The sequence below is a fragment of the Dendrobates tinctorius genome, unplaced genomic scaffold (genome assembly GCF_039654945.1).
Source record: "Dendrobates tinctorius isolate UK_male_01 unplaced genomic scaffold, ASM3965494v1 ptg000060l, whole genome shotgun sequence".
NCBI classification, from domain to species: domain Eukaryota; kingdom Metazoa; phylum Chordata; class Amphibia; order Anura; family Dendrobatidae; genus Dendrobates; species Dendrobates tinctorius.
In genome coordinates, this window is record NW_027361728.1 from 65,305,460 (window position 1) to 65,325,884 (window position 20,425).

The 20,425-nt window shown below is 43.6% G+C and overlaps 1 protein-coding gene across 4 annotated transcripts in view; it reads left to right on the forward strand.

Annotated features, from left to right (window-relative positions):
* The window catches only part of PLCH1 (phospholipase C eta 1), a 370,702-nt gene that overhangs the window by 254,876 nt on the left and 95,401 nt on the right, over nt 1–20,425 (forward strand). For all 4 annotated transcript variants that reach the window (XM_073579023.1, XM_073579019.1, XM_073579020.1 and 1 more), the window contains one exon: nt 12,928–13,021. In XM_073579023.1, coding sequence (XP_073435124.1) covers nt 12,928–13,021 — 94 coding nt within the window. The remainder of the gene's footprint in view (nt 1–12,927; nt 13,022–20,425) is intronic.

Below are 20,425 nucleotides of genomic sequence, written 5' to 3' on the forward strand. Positions count from 1 at the left end.
GTTGAAACTCCTCACAAGTGGCCCCATTTTGGAAACTAGACCCCCCCAAGGAACTTATCTAGATATGTGGTGAGCAATTTGAACCCCCAAGTGCTTCACAGAAGCTTATAACGCCCGGGCGTGAAAATAAAATCATATTTTTTCCCACAAAAATGATATTTTTGCCCCCAATTTTTTATTTTCCTAAGGGTAACAGGAGAAATTGGACCCCAAAAGTTGTTTTGCAATTTGTCCAGAGTAGACTGATACCCCATATGTGGGGGTAAAACACTTTGAGCGCATGACAGAGCTTGGAAGGGAAGGAGCACCATTTGACTTTTTCAACACAGAATTGGCTGGAATTGAGATCAGACGCCATGTTGCATTTGGAGAGCACCTGATGTGCCCCACACAGTGGAAACCCCCCAATTCTAACTCCAACCCTAACCCCAACACACCCCTAACCCTAATCTCAGCCCTAACCCTAATAGGAAAATGGAAATACACTGTGTTCCAAATTATTATGCAAAAAATATTTCCTCATATTTTCTCTAAATTACCTATATGAATTGCAGTCATTGTTATTTTCCAGTCATCTAATATTCTAGTATAATTGCAATGTTTTTGAACAAACTGCCTATGAAAACAGTATATTTTTAAAAATAAGAAACACTCAAAATGCATGTTCCAAATTATTATGCACAGCAGAGTTTTCAACCTTTTTATTTTTATTTTGAACAAAAAAATGGTCAATTGTGAAATTATAAGCATTATCAGCTTATTACAAAATGAAATCACAGTTTTCAAGTCAAAACTTTATTCTAGGTGATGTTACATTTGCACATAGGACCCCTTGTTTGAAAGAAGCTTCTGAACTCTCTCGTCCATTGAATTTGTCAGTTTTTGGATGGTTTGTGCTTCAATTGTTTTGCATGTGGACAGAATACCTTCCCAGAGCTGTTGTTTAGATGTGAACTGCCTCCCGCCATCATAGACACTCCTTTTGATGATGCTCGAGGTTCTCAGTGGGATTGAGGTCAGGGGAAGATGGTGGCCACACCATAAGTTTGTCCTCTTTTATGCCCATAGCAGCCAGAAATGCAGATGTGTTATTTGCAGCATGAGACGGTGCATTATCATGCATGAAAATGATCTTGCTGCGGAAAGCACGGTTCTTCCTCTTGAACCATGGCAGGAAGTGCTGTTTTAGAAGCTCCACATAGATTATGGAGTTGATCTTTACCCCTTCAGGGATCCTAAAGGGGCCGACAATCTCTCTCCCCATGATTCCAGCCCAAAACATTACTCCAGCTCCTCTTTGTTGGCGCCTTAGCCATGTTTTCATGGGGTGTCCATCAACCAGCCATCCTCGACTCCATCCATCTGGACCATCGAGCGTTGCACAGCACTCATCGGTGAATAAAACAGTTTGGAAGTCAGTCTTCATGTATCGTTTGGCCCACTGGAGCCGTTTCTGCTTGTGTGCAGTGGATAGAGGTGGTCGACAGGATGGCTTACGCACAGCTGCAAACCTCTGAAGGACCCTGCATCTTGTTGTTTGGGGGACGTTGGAGGCACCAGCAGCTTCAAAAACTTGTCTGCTGCTATGACAAGGCATTTTTGCAGCTGCTCTTTTAACCTGACGCAATTGCCTGTTGGAAAGAGTCCTCAATTTTTCCTTATCAGCACGCACACGTGTGTGCTGGGAATCAGCTACATACTTCTTGATTGTGCGATGATCACGATGAAGTGTCTTGGCAATGTTGATTGTAGTCATGCCTTGACCCAAATACTCCACAATTTGTTGCTTCTCAGCAGCCGACACATCCTTTTTCTTTCCCATTTTGGCAAAAAATGTAGGCTGCTTAATAATGTGGAACAGCCTTCTTAAGTAGTCTTGCCTTTATTTGGACACACTTCCAAACTAATTTGCACAGGTATCTGCAATTGCTTTCACTGATATAAACAGCCCTGACACACATCACCATCAATGAGTTTAAATGACAAACAAAAAAATTCTAACCTTATCACTCCTAAACTCTTTTTGCATAAAAATGTGGAACACAGTTTAAATAATTTTTTTTAATTTTATTATTTTTCGCTAACTAAGGGGGTGATAAAGGGGGGTTTGATTTACTATTTATGTCGGGTTTTTATGTTTGGCAGCTGTCACAAGCTAAATGACGCTTTTTATTGCAAAAATAGTTTTTGCATCACCACATTTTCAGAGCTATAACTTTTCCGTATTTTGACCCACTGAGTCATGTGAGGTCTTATTTTTTGCGGGACGAGTTGACGTTTCTATTGGTACTATTTTTGGGCACGTGACATTGTTTGATTGTTTTTGTTCCGATTTTTGGGACGCAAAATGAACAAAAACCAGCATTTCAAGAATTTCTTTTGGTGGGTGCGTTTACACCATTCCGCGTGCGGTAAAATTATTTTTTCCTTTTGTTTTTTTATTTTTAAGGGGTTCAATAAAGGGGTTAACTAATGGGACAGTTTTATAGGGCGGGTCGTTACGGACGCGGCGTTACTAAATATGTGTACTTTTATTGTTTTTTGTTTCTATTTCCAAAAAATGAATTTATTAGGGAATATTTTTTTTTAAATTTATTTAGCGATTTTTTTTATAAATTATTTTTACACTTTTTTTTTTTTTTTTTTTAGGCTTATTACATTGTCCCAGGGGGGACATAACTGTCATGTGACAGATCAGCGATCTGTCACAGGCAGTGCAGAAGGCTTCCTCATGCCTGCGCTTTGCAGGCAGTGAGGTAGCCAGCTCCCTGCAGGCCCCCGAAGGTCCCCGCCGCCATATTGGATCCGGGGACCTGCAGGGAAGGAGGCCACCCTGCAGCAGCGCTGCACATTGCGCTGCTGCGGGGTGTCTCAGGGAAGCATAGAGGGAGCCCCCTCCCTGCCGATGCTTCCCTAAACCCCTGGTACACTGTGATCGTGTTTGATCGCAGTGTGCCAGGGGTTAACGTGTCGGGGGCGGTCCGTGACCGCCCCTGACACATAGTGCAGGGTGTCAGCTGTGATAATCAGCTGACACCCGGCTGCGATCGCTTAGACGTACTATCCCGTCCCCGGTCATATGGGCCCGGGTACCGTGGACGGGATAGTATGTCGGATATCAGGTAGGGGTTAAAGGTAGTCTGTCAGCAAGTTTTTGTTGTTATCTGAGAGCAGCATAATGTAGAGGTAGAGACCCTAATTCCAGTGATTTCTCTCTTACTGGATTGCAAGATGTCATTTGCTAAAGTCACTGTTATATCTGGTGCTGATCTACCAGTTCTCTGACTGCTGAGCTCAGTATAACCCCACCCACACCACTGATTGGCTGCGTATTGAGAAAAAGCCAATGGGGGTGGAGGCGGGGTTACACAGATCATTTGACCAGGATGCACGAGGCAACTAGTCCTTTACTGATAATCTACTGCTGATAAAACACTAATTTTATTGAAACCATAGCACACAGCTAAGTACGTGACACATCACTGAAATCAGGGTCTCTACTTCTATATTCCTATGTTTTGGTGCTCTCAGCCTACATTTCTTGGTGACAGATTTACTTTAAGAATATTGGTGACATAGGAATAAGTAATGGACCTTGACTGTTCACATGTAGTGTAAATACCGTGTGTTTTCCACTGCATTTTTTTTGTACATAAAATTTTGTTTTAACAGTTCAAGCAAAATGGATGTGTTCACAAATGCTGTTGAACTGTACATATTTTCTTTTTCATATACACTTCTATTGGGAGCTTGTAAAAAGCACAGTTGTGTTTTTCATTTTTTTAAGGGCAGATTCCCAACTTTTCTGCACAAAAAAGCATTAAGAAAACACTGCGTCAAGTCTGCACCAAAAACTCACTAAGGCTATGTGCCCACGTAGCGTTTTTCAAGCGTTTTTTTCCTGAGCAGCCCTTGCCAGGGAAAACGCATGCGCTTTTTGACACGCGTTTTTGATGCGATTGTCAAGCGTTTTGAAATGCGTTTTCCTATGCGTTTTTGCAATTACAGTGTATGTATGTGGAATCGCATGCGATTCCGCACAATTAATGAACATGCTGCTTTTTTTCCCGCTAAGCGTTTCCGCAGCGGAAAAAAACGCACCATTAGCACAGCATGTGCGTTTTCCATTCTATTACATTAGATGCTTTTCTTAAGCGTTTCTGCAGCAGAAACGCTTGTCTAAAAGCGCTGCGGAAACGCTTAAAAAACGCAGCGTGGGCACACAGTCTAAGGCTATGTGCCCACGCTAGCGTTTTTAAACGCTCAGGAAAAGGATCCCCTTTCCCAGAAAACGTGCGTCTTTTTCCGCGCGTTTCTTGCGCGTTTTTTGACGCTTTTTTGACACGCGATTTCTGGGAACATTGGGGATGGCTAAAAACGCTGAGCAATGCGGGAATTAATGAACATGCTGCGTTTTTAGCCGCTAAGCGATTCCTGAGCGGTTAAAAACGCATGCATTGGCACAAAAAGCCAAAAACGCATGCTAATTAATTTGAAGCTTCTTTTAAGCATTTCTGCAGCGTCTGATCCGGCTCAAACGCTGCGGAAACGCTTAACAAAACGCATCGTGGGCACACAGCCTAAAGAAGATGTCAGGAGGTAAAAAAAAAATGAAGGGCAGATTGCTGTTGTGTATTTTGCTACCTAAGAACATGACCATAATGCCACTACACAGAAATGTATATGACGTGAGAAGCTTTCATCCGGCCTTATATGTCACTGGGTGATCAATCATTTCTTGGTATTTTACTGAGAAATGGGTCATAAATATTAATACCCCATGCATATGGCAGGTGCTGAAAATCATTAGAACCAAGAGGTTTGCAGCTTCTAGTTTAGTCTGTTCATCGGCATTTACATAAATGCAAAAACAAAGCAAGGATCCAAAGCACAAAATAGCAACTGCCCGTCAGTAATCCTTTATTAGGCTATGTGCCCACGTTGAGTATTTGCTTACAGAAATTCCTGAAAGGTTTCTGCATCTCTTGGCAAAAAAGCGCAGCGGAAAATATGCGCGTTTTTGATGCTTTTTTTTATGCGTTTTTGTAAATCCATAGATTATAGTAATAATGATATATTATTAAAAAATTGTGTTGTTTCCTTGTTCAACCTCTGCTTTTTGATTTCCCAGTGAAGACCATGATGTCATTACATGCCATGATCAAATTTATAATGTTTACACACACAAATATATATATGTGTGTGCGTGTGTTTGTGTGTGTATGTGTGTGTATATATATATATATATATATATATGACATGACACCTATCCATTACTAACCCCATAGTGATATTGTATAAAGCACAGACACCCAGAATTAAGTCTTTTATTTGAAATAATCACACAGACTCCTTTGTTAAATGTAAATTTACCATACTTACTGAACGCCTAATCCCCGATGCCGTCGTCTCCTGCAAACAATCAAAAATAATAAACCAACATATACTCCCTGTCCGTCGTAGTCCATTTAATACTGAGTAAGAAAAGAGAAGCCAGCGTTGCCAAGGTCAGAACGCATAACATAAAGTGCATTTGCACATAACATCTAACTGTATTCAAAATGAGATATTTAGCAAAAAAATTGATCAATTCAATTGAGCCACCCCGCCGCGCCAAGGCAATCTCATGTGGGGGGGTCCTACTCTACGTTTTTAATAAACACTGTGCCATTACGGCCTCCTAGATACATTAAAAGCAAGACCACTTTAAATGCAATCCGTACCTGAGCATTTCTGGATCGCTCCCATGATGCCAGAAAAGGCAAGTGCGGATGAAGGCCAACCAGGTCTGAATGCAGACGTGTCAGGTTTAGCCTCCACACATTGCCTGACCAGCAAGCATAGATGAAGGGCAATGCAGGTTCAGATACAGGTGCACAATTAAATAAAGCTTGGGGCAGGGTGGGGCTGCTGTGTATGTGTGCACAGCAGCCTAGATCCATCACAGTGAACACAGAAAAAATGGCGAACACAACCCAGGGCGCACGGCAACAGTGGTGGTCAGCCACATACCAATGTACAAAAAAAGAAAAGAGAAGCCAGCGTTGCCAAGGTCAGAACGCATAATGCTTGCTTTTAATGTATCTAGGAGGCCGTAATGGCACAGTGTTTATTAAAAACGTAGAGTAGGACCCCCCACATGAGATTGCCTTGGCGCGGCGGGGTGGCTCAATTGAATTGATCAATTTTTTTGCTAAATATCTCATTTTGAATACAGTTAGATGTTATGTGCAAATGCACTTTATGTTATGCGTTCTGACCTTGGCAACGCTGGCTTCTCTTTTCTTTTTTTGTACATTGGTATGTGGCTGACCACCACTGTTGCCGTGCGCGCTGGGTTGTGTTCGCCATTTTTTCTGTGTTCACTGTGATGGATCTAGGCTGCTGTGCACACATACACAGCAGCCCCGCCCTGCCCCAAGCTTTATTTAATTGTGCACCTGTATCTGAACCTGCATTGCCCTTCATCTATGCTTGCTGGTCAGGCAATGTGTGGAGGCTAAAACCTGACACGTCTGTATTCAGACCTGGTTGGCCTTCATCCGCACTTGCCTTTTCTGGCATCATGGGAGCGATCCAGAAATGCTCAGGTACGGATTGCATTTAAAGTGGTCTTGCTTTTAATGTATCTAGGAGGCAGTAATGGCACAGTGTTTATTAAAAACGTAGAGTAGGACCCCCCACATGAGATTGCCTTGGCGCGGCGGGGTGGCTCAATTGAATTGATCAATTTTTTTGCTAAATATCTCATTTTGAATACAGTTAGATGTTATGTGCAAATGCACTTTATGTTATGCGTTCTGACCTTGGCAACGCTGGCTTCTCTTTTCTTTTTTTTATTTAATACTGAGTGTCCCACAGTGATCTCACTGGCTATACACTCACAGTAGGTAATCGCTGCCGCAGTATATCACTGAGATGCCGTGAGAGTTCACCGAAGTTCATCAGCTCCAGTGCTCTCACTTACAGAACTGCTGCGTGAGAACCGGAGCTGATCAGCTGATGAACGCTCACGTCAGTGTATCACCGGAGGCAGGGATTAGAGATGTAACTGTTCTACATGTGAGATCGCCGTGAGACACTCTGTATTGAATGGACTACGGCGGACAGGGAGTATATGTTGGTTTATTATTTTTGATTGTTTTACAGGAGACGCAGGCGTCGAGGAGTAGGCATTCGGTGAGTATTTTGTATGTGAATATGTATGTAATTATGTAAATGTTTTGATTTTTTTTTTTTACAATTGAACACAGGCGCCGGATGATGAGACTATTCTCTCATCATCGGCTCTTGTGGCCTCTGTTACATGTGACAAAAGACGTAGCCGGATGGGAGTAATAGTCCCATCAGAAGATGCCTAAGTGCAATCACTATGGGCTTTTCGTTGCATGGGTACACACACACGCAGACAGATACAGACAGACACACACAAATATTCTCCGTCCACACATTCTCCGCCCACGCACACATTCTCCGCCCACGCACACATTCTCCGCCCACACACACATTCTCCGCCCATGCGCACACACACGCATCAAAAACGCATTGAGTGCACAAAGCCTTACGGTAAGTATATACCGTAATCACAAAAAAGAAAGAACCGCAGAGAAACGTATAAAAACGCACATAACTGTGTCCGCGCAAACTGCGGCCTGCATTCTCGGGCATACAAGCTACCCATGTGAGGCTGCAATAAATCCTGGCCTCCAAATGCTGCATAAAATGAAGGGATTAATGGCAGCATATCCCCAAACTAGGGAAACCTCTCACATACAGGTACATGTCCATTCATTTACATGCTCCATTTCTATTAAGGATGCATGGTTTGTTTGCTCATGTCCCCTAATTTTTGGGGTGCTGTTATACCAGATATGTAAGAAACGGAAACGGACGCGATGGTTATGTGTCGTTTTGTACCGTATTTTCATAATAGCCTATTTTATATGGGTGACTATGAGTGTTGGTGATGTCCGTTGAATTGCTTGCTGCTTAAAGCATCACTCCAGTGGTTTTTTATGTCATTGATGGAGTGGTGCTAAGTTCCCTGATCCTAGTATTAAACTTAACAGCCACTGTCTTTAACTGTTCCCGGCGCCGCTTCACTCCCGCTCCACCATCTTATGACCACAACTTCCGACTGATCGGAAGTCAGAAGCTCTCAGAGTAAGTTCTGGCTTTCATAGACTTACATTGAGATCACCCAGCCAACACTGGAGCGAGCCGGCAGGTTACAACGGGCAAAAGAAGACTGGAACAGTGCTGATAACAAATTAAGATGGCGTCTGGTACGTACAACACCACTTCAGCTCTGCAATTAAAAAAATGGCTGGAGTGGTGATATATCTCTGTAGTGACCACCAATACAATGTAAAACTGACCTGAAAAATAAGTGAATAGCATCCCCTGATGGGTAAAAATGCAGCATCTCTCAGCTGTATGCTGTAGTGGACACCCTGCTGCATCAGTCACAATCAGTGACTGCAATGACCATGGCTGTTTAACTGCATAGATGCCGTTGTCAATAGTGACTATGGCATCTAGATGGTTATCAGAGTGTGGGGGCTCCATCTTAATCCCCATCGGCACCCTGAGATCATGATCGTGTGGTCCTGATGTTTGCCATGGGAATTTACGGCCAAATAACAGCCTTAGAGTCTGCCGGCTATATCGGCCTGTTCAGAAGTTAGTGGCATTTTGGTGGTGCAAATAACATTTTTCTTTCCTGTCATGATAACTTTGTATTAGTTTCTGAAAAGCACCTGAAAGGGTTAATAAACTACCTGACAGAAGTTTGGAATGTTTTGAGGGGTGCATTTTTGAAAATGGTTTTACTTTTGGGGGTTTCCCAACATGTAGCTCCCCCAAAGTCCCTTCAAAACTGAATAGGTCGCTAAAAAAAATAAGTTTTATAAAATGAACAGATAAAAATGACTGCTCCAATTTTCAAACTTCTAAAATTCTATCAACATAAAATAACATTTTGCATATGGTGCTGATGTAAAGCATGAGAAAAAAATCACAGCATGCTGCTAGTGGCTCCGCAAATCAGATTATGTGCTCCCATACAAGTCTGTAGGTGCGTGGAAAGCATCGGACTGCACCCGGGTGAAATTTAGTTCTCCATCCTCCCCTCACTTGCGCCACAGTTCTCTCACCGGAGACAATCGGGTCACAGTAAGCTGACACAGTTTGATCAGAGTGTCATTAGCATAATCTTGCATGTGTTGTGGCTGTCTAGCAGCTGTGAGACATGCAGCTGCGGGGTCTCGAACATATTTTTCGGACACACCAAAGACACTTGGTTAGCACTTGAGCATACGAGATAACACCTTATCCGAGCACATTCCCTTATCACTATTTATCATTATCATAAAAAATAATGTCGCGAAAAAACAATCTCAAAATCACTGAGGTATGTTGAAACATTCCAGAGTTATTGCCATATAAAGTGATGAATCAGATTTGAAAAATTTAGCCTGGTCACTAAAGTGTGAAGGACAGAATGGCTAATGCAATCTATTATTAACCTTATATAACCTAGTTCAAATGTGGTATGGCAAGATGGCATCTGCATCCTGGAACTATGCCATGGAAGGAATCCTTGGAATGTGAAGTAAATACACTGAAGACCATATATGGAACAGACCTAGCATAGTACCTATGACAGACTGACACCATGGCTGCTCAGAAGATGGGCAGCGCCCTCTTCCTGCCTGCTACGTAATCTTTTGTTTTGTAGTACTAAAATCAGTTTGGTGCCAGCTCTTGCCAGGAGAGGAGCACACATCTGACATTGAGTCCGATGTTTTTCTTCTATGCATGCACCTGGCTCATGTTGATTAAGTCAGGGGCAGGCAATCACTAAGATCTCACCTTAAGAGATCACTTGCCAGCAAAGGGGTTAACAACTGACAATCGGCGCACGTGGACAGCAACTTTTATGTTTTTTGACTATTACAGTTGAGCCATGTTTATTGAAGTCGGAGAGCATGTCGTGAATAATGTAACACACTACATGCCCGATTCATCATTTGGATTTTTTTTTTAAAGTCACTTTTTTTTATTTTGTAGTGTTTGCTAATGGGATTTTTTTTGTACTAAATTCATCAAAATGGCGCACACAATTCATAAACTTTGTGCAAAGTAAACAAAAAAAAGTTTTGTTTTTTCTTTCTAGCTTACCATTTGCGCGATTTTTTACATGAAAATGCCGCATGTTTTGCCAAATGCTGTAAAAATTGCTAAAATTTTTTTGGGATGTGTATATAAAATCACTCTAGTGGCGGCTAGAATACATTTGTGACAAATTTTGCTACTTTTTTGAAATTATGAAACCTGTAAAAATTTCCGGAAACCCTAAACCGTGACCACAATGGCGAACTGAAAAAAAATATGGAAAAGGCGCAAATGCAAAGATGAATTTGGTGCTAACAAAAAAAAAGGCGCAAAACACGTGAATAAAACGGGCACAAATGCAATAACAAATTGGACCCTACATGTAACACATTACTGTACACCTTCATATAACACAATTACGGTACATAGGATTGGTAATATATGTCTTGTATAGGAATTGCTCCTATAAAGATAGAAAGCAATGATAGAACCCAGCTTAAGTATCACAGGTCCCTTCCGTTTGAGGATGACACCGTGCTGCACAGCCGCCTGTGCGTGCTCACGGAAGAGACATGATTTTTTTAATGAACCCTGTGTTCAGTCATTTCTATAATTTGATATGGGAAGTATTGTAAGTGCAGTTTCATACAGTACATCGCCCTTAAATCTACAGATTTTGACCTATTTCTGTCCAAGTAAATCACTTTAAATTGGCCGGTTGGTCTGACTGATATCCCTCTGCTAGATTTCTTTGTCTCCCAATCACTATAATGTATTTGATTGAAGCATGTAATCAGGATCTCAAAGAAGGTAACTTTAAAATAGGGAAAGTTTTTGGTTATGAAGAATCTAAAAGAATTCTAGCGTTCTATCCAAGCTAACTTGCTGTCTATACACACGCAGTAGCTACCTAGTTTACCTGACTCCTCCATAAACATGCACACTCTGCTTTGCTGAACATGCATGCTTATCTTCTTGAGGATTCAGTATGCATAAATTCATTCATTTATGGGTAAGGAGAAAACACAGCGGCTCGCATGTTTTTTTTTCCATATTCAGTACTTGCGAGCTGGAGAACTAGCAATTAGTGGGCTTTTAGAAATGCTGAAGAAAAAAAGAGCGTTTAGAAATGCTGAAGATAAGGAGTTTGTGCGATACAATGATCCATATCGATGGAGTTTGTGTATAATGACATTTTTTTTATGTTAAAGATGTTCGGTGAACAATGATTATTGCGACTAATTCATCATTTTTACTGTAACATTCTATTAAGAAAAGATATTTGTAAGACAGTTAGTGTATTACGGCTTAACATAATCACACACGTAACCTAGGGTGTGGTTGTATTAGAAGAAGTTGGCTCTATGTCCAGCAGAAAGATGATGGTTTACACCAGCATTCAAAACCCGTTGGTGTCTATTATAGTACACTTGCCACTTGGATATGGATTTTTTTTGAATTATCAATTAAGAAGGGATTTTGTAGTTTTGGGGTTTTTTGGGGGGATCAAACTAAACAAGCAAACGCTTTTTTTCATCAATAAATAGATAATCCACATCTGCTGAGGTTTTGGAAGATCACATACACATTACACACATCATCAATATCACTCCCAACTTCAACCAATCTTATTTGTAATGGAAATTTGTTTAATTGTAAAGAAAAAATGTGAATATATTGTGCCACACAGGGTATATAGAGTAGGTTCATTACACGTAAAAAATTTTGTAGCCTCGATGATATTACAATTATCTATCTACTATTCAATGTTGGAATTCAAGTGTTGGATCATTTGGTATCTGGAGCCTCATTCTTGGAAATCCAATATATCCTTCTGTCTCAGTCTACAATAATTTTTGTTACGGGGAATTGTCAAAGGTTTCACACCGTTTATTTTAGGCAGGGAGTGGTAATATTGGCCCTTGTAGGGTCCATAGTTTGGTCTATTATATACATATTATCTAAACATCACATATCGATTGGCTGCAGCAGTTACATGCCTCACCTGAGAAGGAAGCTAGGGAACTGTTTGGAAACTGGGGGACCTCTATAGTGGAGCATCGGGGGATAGATTGGTGGGTATAGTTTTTTAAATTTATAGACTAGTCTGAGTCTGAATTAAAAAAGAAAAATAAACAGTGGACAACCTTTTTTTATTACTTATACGCATAATCAAATTACCCAGTTTTTCATTTAGACTATTCCAAAAGGGGGACGCAGAAAATTATTAATTAGATTTTCTGTGATTTTTTTTTTTAATTGATTGCCAATTCAATGTTTGATTAGTGGAGTTCTCCATACGGATGCGTTGCCTGGAAAGTTGCTGGGCCAGGATATTCAATTATTATTTTACTCCTCGTGAGTATTACAAGGGCCGGACCCCCATGAATCCTCACTTTAAAATTCTGACAATCCCTTTAATGTGATTTTATAGTAGTCCCGATTCTGTTTTTTATCATTACTTGTGTGTTTATTGCAGCTGAATGTTTTGATGATTCATTGCCAGAGTTGCTCTGAGTATATGGCATTCTTTTCGGGCGAGAGGCCTTTAGTGACCAGTGTCTGTGTCCTTCTCCATCTGATCCTCCATGTTATCAGGCCTCTTCTTTCTATCCTTTGTAGATAAGATGTAGGATTCTTTGGCGTTCTCCTAAAATGCAATCTTTCTAAGGTTTGCGCTGACAGTTTCTTTACGGTTCAGTGCATTTCAAAGGGATTTCTGCCATAGCCCGGGGTCCAGACTTTCCGCTGAATTAACACTCGAGGTACTGTAGAAAACTCACAAAACAGTGCTGTCATTTCTCCAAACAGATGAATAATGTGACCACAGAATACTGTCTGGACGTTATACAGAAGTTTGAGGTTTCAGAAGAAAACAAGGAACAAAAGGTGCTCGGAATAGAAGGTATCGCTTACATCTTACTGATCTGTGCTACTTTTCTGAAAATGGTAATAATAATCAGAATAAAATACTAATTCTGTGAGCCATTAATAGGCAGCAGCCCTATCTTTGTTACACTCAGTCCCTGTGTTACATTGACACTATGTATTTCCACATTTTCCCTATTTTGGCCACTGTAAGGAAATATATAACCGTCCATATTTTCCTGCAGTAACATCATCCATTTGGGAGGTGTTTGCAGACTTACAGTGATCAATCTAAGTGGCGTATTGTCCTTGTATTTGCAGTAAAATCAGTCTCAAAAATCAGAGGCTGATTCACATTTTAAATATTGTCTTTTTGTGGATTTTTCCCATTTAAAGGGGCCATCCTCTATGTGTCTGCCCACCGCGATTACCACCATTTAAAGTAGATTTAAAAAATCCACATGAGAAAATGTTCTGGTCGTATAAGCTTAGATTTCCCATTGAAAGAATGGGATGCCGTTTATGCAGTTGGGGTAGCAATAGGGGCGGTTGTCCTGGGCACTAAAGTCTATGGTAGCACAAATTCGCTCTCCCTCAGCCTGCCCTTACTGTCAAGTGATTGGTGCCTGCAAGCATTGCAACTATTGGAATGGCACAGCGAGTGTCCTCCCAATCTGGTTTTACAGAGCACAACAGGCCAGATGAGTTAAATTTTGGCTGCTGAGCTCTGCATAGGCAGTAACCTGAATTTCAAAGTGTGTGTTACCATCTCAATCGAGCGCAGTAGCCGATAAGCTCGTCTTGCTTTTAGGTTGATAAGGATGTTTCTAGCCATAGAATACATTAGGGTTTGGGCTAAGAATTGGTTTAGGCTTAGGGTTAATGACGAGAGTTAGGCTTAAGGCTATAGGGTAAGAGTTAGGCTCATGGATTAGGGTAATAAGTAAAAAAAATTTGTTACAAAAAAATCCACAGCAAAATATAATAAAAAGTGAAAGTATAGCAACATCTAAGTTTTTATTTTCAAAATGTTATTGAAAAATAAGATCTAAAAGGACAAAGTGCAAGCTATGATTTATAATTATCTCTGCAAATTCCTCAAATTCCATATGCTTGGAGGATGAGGGGTTCAATAATCCAGTGAAAGGGTCTTGGGGAGTGCTAATAGTTCACATGCCTGCCTAGGATGCTGGCAACCCACACTTTGCCACCTGAGTTTTTGGATAGTTTAGACACAGATTTTGGCATATAATAAATATCAGAAACTGATTGAAAAAAAAAATGTATGTGACGATGCCCTTTACATTAATTTAGGTAATGTAGACAACTCTGGTCAACTTTTAGTACAAAAAGTCCCAAATTAAATAATAAGGAAAGAAAACTCAAGAATACATTTCAACACACGAAAAGGAGGGACAGGTGTTACCAATATAATGCAAAAGTGCAGAAAATATCAAGAGAGCCTAAATTAATGTAAAGGGCAGATTGTCCAGCAGTTTGTTATTTTTTGTTCAATTCTAGTGAATGATCTAATAAAATTCTATTTTAAAGGATTATACTCTTTAGTGGTAGTTTATACACTCCCTCCTTTTCGTGTGTTTAAAACTCTGGTCAACTGCCTAGAACAGGTAGCCTAAAACGGAGTAGGATATGGTATGAATAGACATCAAATATTTTCTTCAACTTTCCTGCTGAAATGGTCAGCAGGACCATATTGGTCTGAGTGTCATCCAACAAAACATTGGATCGAACCCCAATCAATGTTAGTCTGTGGAGCCGTGCACATGTCCGATTGTTTTTGCTAGGCAGAGTCTGTCCAAGGAAAGAAATTGCTACATGCCCAAGTTGGATCTGATGTTCGGATCTATCTCGGCTTTGCAAGTCAAAAAGTGCATGGAAACCATCAGACTGCACGCGGATCTGAGTGCAGTCTGATTTCTCAGACTGACAGAATGGAGAAGATGGAAAACATTTTTCTCCTCCTCATCGGAGAGAATCGGAACGCACTGTCATCAGAGTGTGATTAGCATAATCGCCCGTTTCTCTTGGATGAGAGAATATTCGCTGGTGGAACCTTGGCCTTAGGAGGGTTCATTCTACTGACAGGTTCCCTTTAAAGGGAATCTGTCATCAATTTTTTTGCCTAACAGCTGTGGCCACCGGCATCAGGGGCTTATCTACAGCATTCTGTAATGCTGTAGATAAGCCCCCGATGTTACCTGAAAGAGAAGAAATATTAGTTAGATTATACTCACCCGTGGGTGGTCCGGGTCTGGTTCGGGTCCAGAGGGAGTCGTGGTCCGGTCCGGCGCCTCCCATCTTGCAGCGATGACGTCTTCATTCCTGGCCGTCGCCATCTGACAGATTCCTTTTAAAGCAGTTTTCCAGGTTTTGGATTTTTACTTCAAATCAGTATGGTTTTAGGATCTGGAAAGAGAGACAAATTCTAAAATTAAATCCACACTTGCATTAGGAGAGCATGAAAACTCTGATTCCAACAAGAGTAATATCTACACAGACGCCTGAGACAACCACTGAATCGCCATTGTCAAGGTGAAAATATATTTTCTTATATAACTTTTATATTTTTATACTGTGAAACAATAAGTTTTTCCTAATTGCTTGCTAATGCAAATGTAACTGTATTAAAGATGGCTGCCAGTGTTCACTTTCACTTAAATTCAGTGTCTAAAGAGTTAAGTTAAGTTTCATTTCTCCTAAAAAAGATAACTCAGGAATGTGAAGAAGAAGTAACCATCGGGAGACGTTTTGACGAATCAGAGAGAGACTGGACACAAGATGTATACTGCATAAACCCCGCCTAATGCCCCTAACACTCAATATAGTATTGTGTATTTGTAAATAAAAGCCAGTTGTTGTACTGCTCCTGACAGGTGTGGATGCAGGACATTAGCTAAGACTGAATCAGCTGCATGTCTGAGTCATTCTTAATCGGTACCAGATGTTCTGCGCTCGCACAATGATTTGGAATGACTGGTGAATGAGGATTCATTGTCGTTTACGACCCCGACACCATCACTCTGCCTTATTCTTGGGCTCATTGTCTTTCTGATTCAATATTTTTATCCAAATCAGTGTAAACATTGGTGTTTTCTAACCAAATCTGTATGTTGAGAACATACAATATGCACCAACCTAAGATCATGTGGTAGGCTATAAGCATTTAAGGGGTTTCCTCCTTTCCAGTTTTTCACCCTTACTGGGTCTAGCGCTGCATCTCTGCCACTGCTCCAGTAATTCTGTACAGTTTGGATTGTCGATGGTACTTCAACAACACTGCAGCCAATCACTTTGCTCAGCGACTCTGCCAATGTAGTAGGCACGAACACCTGAGCCTAACGATTGGCATGACCTCACTATTGCAGCCTGTACACAATCAATGGAACAGCGACGGAGATGCAGCACCGGACCTGGGGAAGGTACCGTAAGTAATAGATAACTAAATTATCTTTAACACAACCACATCGAGGTACTGAAAAAAGTTGATAGGGGAAAATCTACTCAATATTAAAGGGCTTGTTCAAGTTTAGAAAAAAAAATTGAACAGTTCCACTTCTGTCAATGGGATGTGACAAGTAGAAAATAGTTGATCACATTACAACCAGTGCAAAACATCACATTTGTAAATAATTTTGTATTGTTGGAAAAATAAAGTAGAAAAGAGTTTTTTATCTGAAATCTCATGCACTTGCTGCTTTTTTTCCCTTGCTGATATGAAGCACCGATCAATTCTTTCTCCATCGTCTCACTGGGGGACACAGAGACTGTGGGTGTGTGCTACTGCCGTCTGGAGGCTGACACTAGGCATACAAAAAACAAGTTGGCTCCTCCTCCGCCGCATACACCCTCGCCCTGATAGCGGGCGGAAACCAGTTTTTTGCTTATTGTCTTATGGAGGCACACGCAGTCTGGATCTCTCCAGACTAATTTTTTTCTAGTTTACCATGAAGATGAGACAGGGGCGACGGATCCTATAGAAAGGGTCCGATCTCCCCAAACCAACAACGGGCGAGCACGCGTTGAGTATCGCCTCCGCGTATCCTTTCCCGCACTGAGGGACATAACTGGGACTTTTCCCCAGACATCTATTTTTTTCTTTGTTTTTTGTTTTATGAAGATAAGAGGGGCAACGCATCCTATTGAAAGGATCCGATTTCCCCAAACCAACAATGGGCGACCACGTGCGAGTGTCCCTCCACGTTTCCTCTCCCGCGACGTGGGACATTATGCCAGACTTAGCCCTGTCCACCCCTAGGTATTGAAACCATGGGCTTGCACAGAGGCACAAGACTAGTCTGTGCGGCCCCCATGACTCCACCAACGCATGATGGCGGTGCTGCATGGCGGCAGATGGTCCCTCTCCTCGCCCCTGCAAGGCGGTCGGAGCTAGGGTGCCTGCACCGTCTTAAACAATGTACCTCAGGTATGTGCTGGAGCGAGTGGAAGGCCCTGGGCAGCGTTTTCGGAGAAGTCTGGGGCACGCTTCCCCCCTTCCCTCACCCCCCCTTTCTGCTCCTCTAAACTGGTTCGCCTTCCTCCGGGTATTGGCGCGGTCCGGGAGAAGTGGGGGGAGCTGCAGCCGGACGAGGTAGCGGTCTGCCGGCGTGCCAAGCGGGCGGACCGGCTCTAATTTAGCCTGCGGCTTCGGTCTGGGCCGCGGGCGGAAGTGCCGCACTGGGCGCATGTCATTTCCGGCGCCGCCCCCCGTCACCAGCCAGGCATGGGGAGGCGGGCAGCCGGGGTAGCGGTCGGGCGGACCGTTTCTAAATTTAGCCCGCGGCTTCGGCCTGGGCCGCGGGTGGAAGCACCGCCCTGGGCGCACGTAATTTCCGGCGCCGCCCCCATCGCCAGCCGGGCATGGGGAGGCGGGCAGCCGGGGTAGCGGTCGGGCAGACCGTTTCTAAGTTTAGCCCGCGGCTTCGGCCTGGGCCGCGGGCGAAAGCGCCGCCCTGCGCGTGACGTAATTTCCGGCATCTCCAGGGCGGGCGCTGGATTAAATTGAGGCCCCGGCAGCAAGGCAGGGTAGGCCGCGATAACAGAAGAATCGCAGCCTACCAGGAGTGAGGCAGGCGAACTGAAGCACGGGGAGAGACGCGCAGGAGCGAGTAAGTGCAACCCCGTCCTGGAGCCACACTAGGGCACTACAGGGTACCCTCCTCCCCCTCCTCCTACCCCCCCCAAACCTTTAAGGGATTTTTTGTGTGTGGGCCGACGCCAGCAGTATGTCTGGAAAAGGAAAAACGCACACGTTCCTTTATGCCGCATGCGTTTCCTGTGGGGTTATGTTCCCATGAGCGCAGACTATTAAGTTATGTGAAGCCTGCGACTCCGAACACGCCCAGGAGCCCTCCCCTGCGACAGAGCCCAGGGGTCTGGATCCCCCAGAAGGGGCGTTATCACTCTCTCGGTCCATGGTTTCACTCACGAAGGCGATTGAGACCCTTCAGGCCCCGGATAGGGGTAGAGACGACGGCTCGCCTGTTTGGGAGGGGTCATCCACCTCACAAGAGCCTCCGGCCTGTAGGGGCCGCACACTCTCTAGGCAGACGCACAGGAAAAGAGCCCGTACTGCGTCTCCAGGCCCCTCCGGTGACTCGGCATCCGTGAGTGCGGCATCTCACTCACCGTCACCATTTTCTGGGAGCGAGCAGAGTTCAGGTGATGACTGGGAAGAATCCTTGGACCTGGATACCCCGGGGTACCGGGAGACGGTAGACAGTCTTATTGAAGCAGTCAATCAGACTCTGGGTATTGACGATGATGTCTCCCTAACCGCAGGTCATAAGGTATCCTTTAAGAAGAGCAGGAGACCACATAGAGTATTTAGCACTCATCCTGAGTTCGAGGATATAGTGCAGCGGCATAGGGAATGTCCAGACAAACGTTTTTCAGGACAGAAAACGCTGGAAACGAGATATCCGTTCGCATCAGAACTTTGTAAAAAATGGGCGGAATCTCCGGTAGTGGATCCCCCAGTGTCACGCCTGGCTTCAAGGTCCTTCTTGTCAGTACCTAGCAGTTCTTCCATTAAGGACCCCACGGATCGACTCAAAGAAGGTTTAGCTCGCTCGGTGTATGAGGCATCGGGATCAGCGCTCTTTCCTTCTTTTGCGGCAACGTGGGTAGCCAAAGCCATGATGTCATGGTCAGAATCTTTAAACAAGGTCCTACAGGTTAGAGATTTGCCGACGGAAGTGGCTGAGATAGCAAGTCAGATCGCGATGGCGGGTGACTATTTAATTAATGCATCCTTGGATGCGGCTAATGGCGCGGCTCTAGCGGCAGCAAATGCAATCGCCATTAGGAGAGCCTTGTGGTTAAGGTTATGGCGGGCTGATTCTATTTCTAAGAAGTCGTTGACTTCCCTGCCTTTTCAGGGTAATCGGCTATTTGGGGAGAAATTAGACAAGCTCATTTCAGATGCTACAGGGGGAAAAAGCAGCTTCCTTCCACAGCAAAAGATTAGGCCGCCTTTTTGTCAACCTCAGGCACGCTTTCGAGCATTTCGCACCCCCGGGTGGATGGCAGCGGCCAGTACCTCTGCCCCAGCCCGTTATAGCCAAGACAAGGAATGTCAGGTCACGTATAGAACCAACCCACTGGGTAGGATGCGGGGCCGCCCGCCCAGATCAAGGGGGGCCAGGTCCAGAAGACCTCAGCGAAATGACTCGAGGCATCTAGTACCCGAGGACAGCAGAGTAGGCGGACGTCTGCGCAGGTTCTGCCGCGTTTGGGTCGCGGTGGCGCGCGACGCATGGGTGGCAGAATTAGTGTGTTCCGGGTACAAAATAGAGTTTGTCAAAGATCCGCCAAGACGATTTTTTCTTTCCCGGCTTCCCAAAACGTAATCCCAGGAAGAGGCATTGCTAGGGGCCATCGAGGTGTTGTGGCGCAACGTGGTCATTGTCCCTGTACCAGAGTGCGAGAAGACCCAAGGATTTTATTCCAATCTGTTCGCAGTCCCCAAGAAGGACGGAACAGTAAGGCCGGTTCTGGACTTAAAGATCCTGAACAGGTTCATCAGGGTCAGGCGTTTTCGCATGGAATCTCTCCGGTCGGTCATATCGTCCATGGAGCATGGAGAATATTTAGCCTCGATCGATGTCCAGGATGCCTACCTGCACATCCCTATTTTTCCCCCGCATCAAAGGTTCCTTCGGTTTGCAATCGATGGTCGGCATTTTCAATTTGTGGCCCTACCTTTCGGGTTGGCCACGGCCCCCAGGATATTCACGAAAGTGATGGCGGTCGTCATGACCGTTCTACATTCTCGGGGCATAGTGGTTTTGCCGTACTTAGACGACCTCTTAGTAAAGGGGCCGTCCTTTCGGGCATGCGAGGAGAATGTCAGCATCACACTGGATACCCTATCTCGCCTAGGATGGTTGATCAACGGGAAGAAGTCATCCCTTACCCCAGC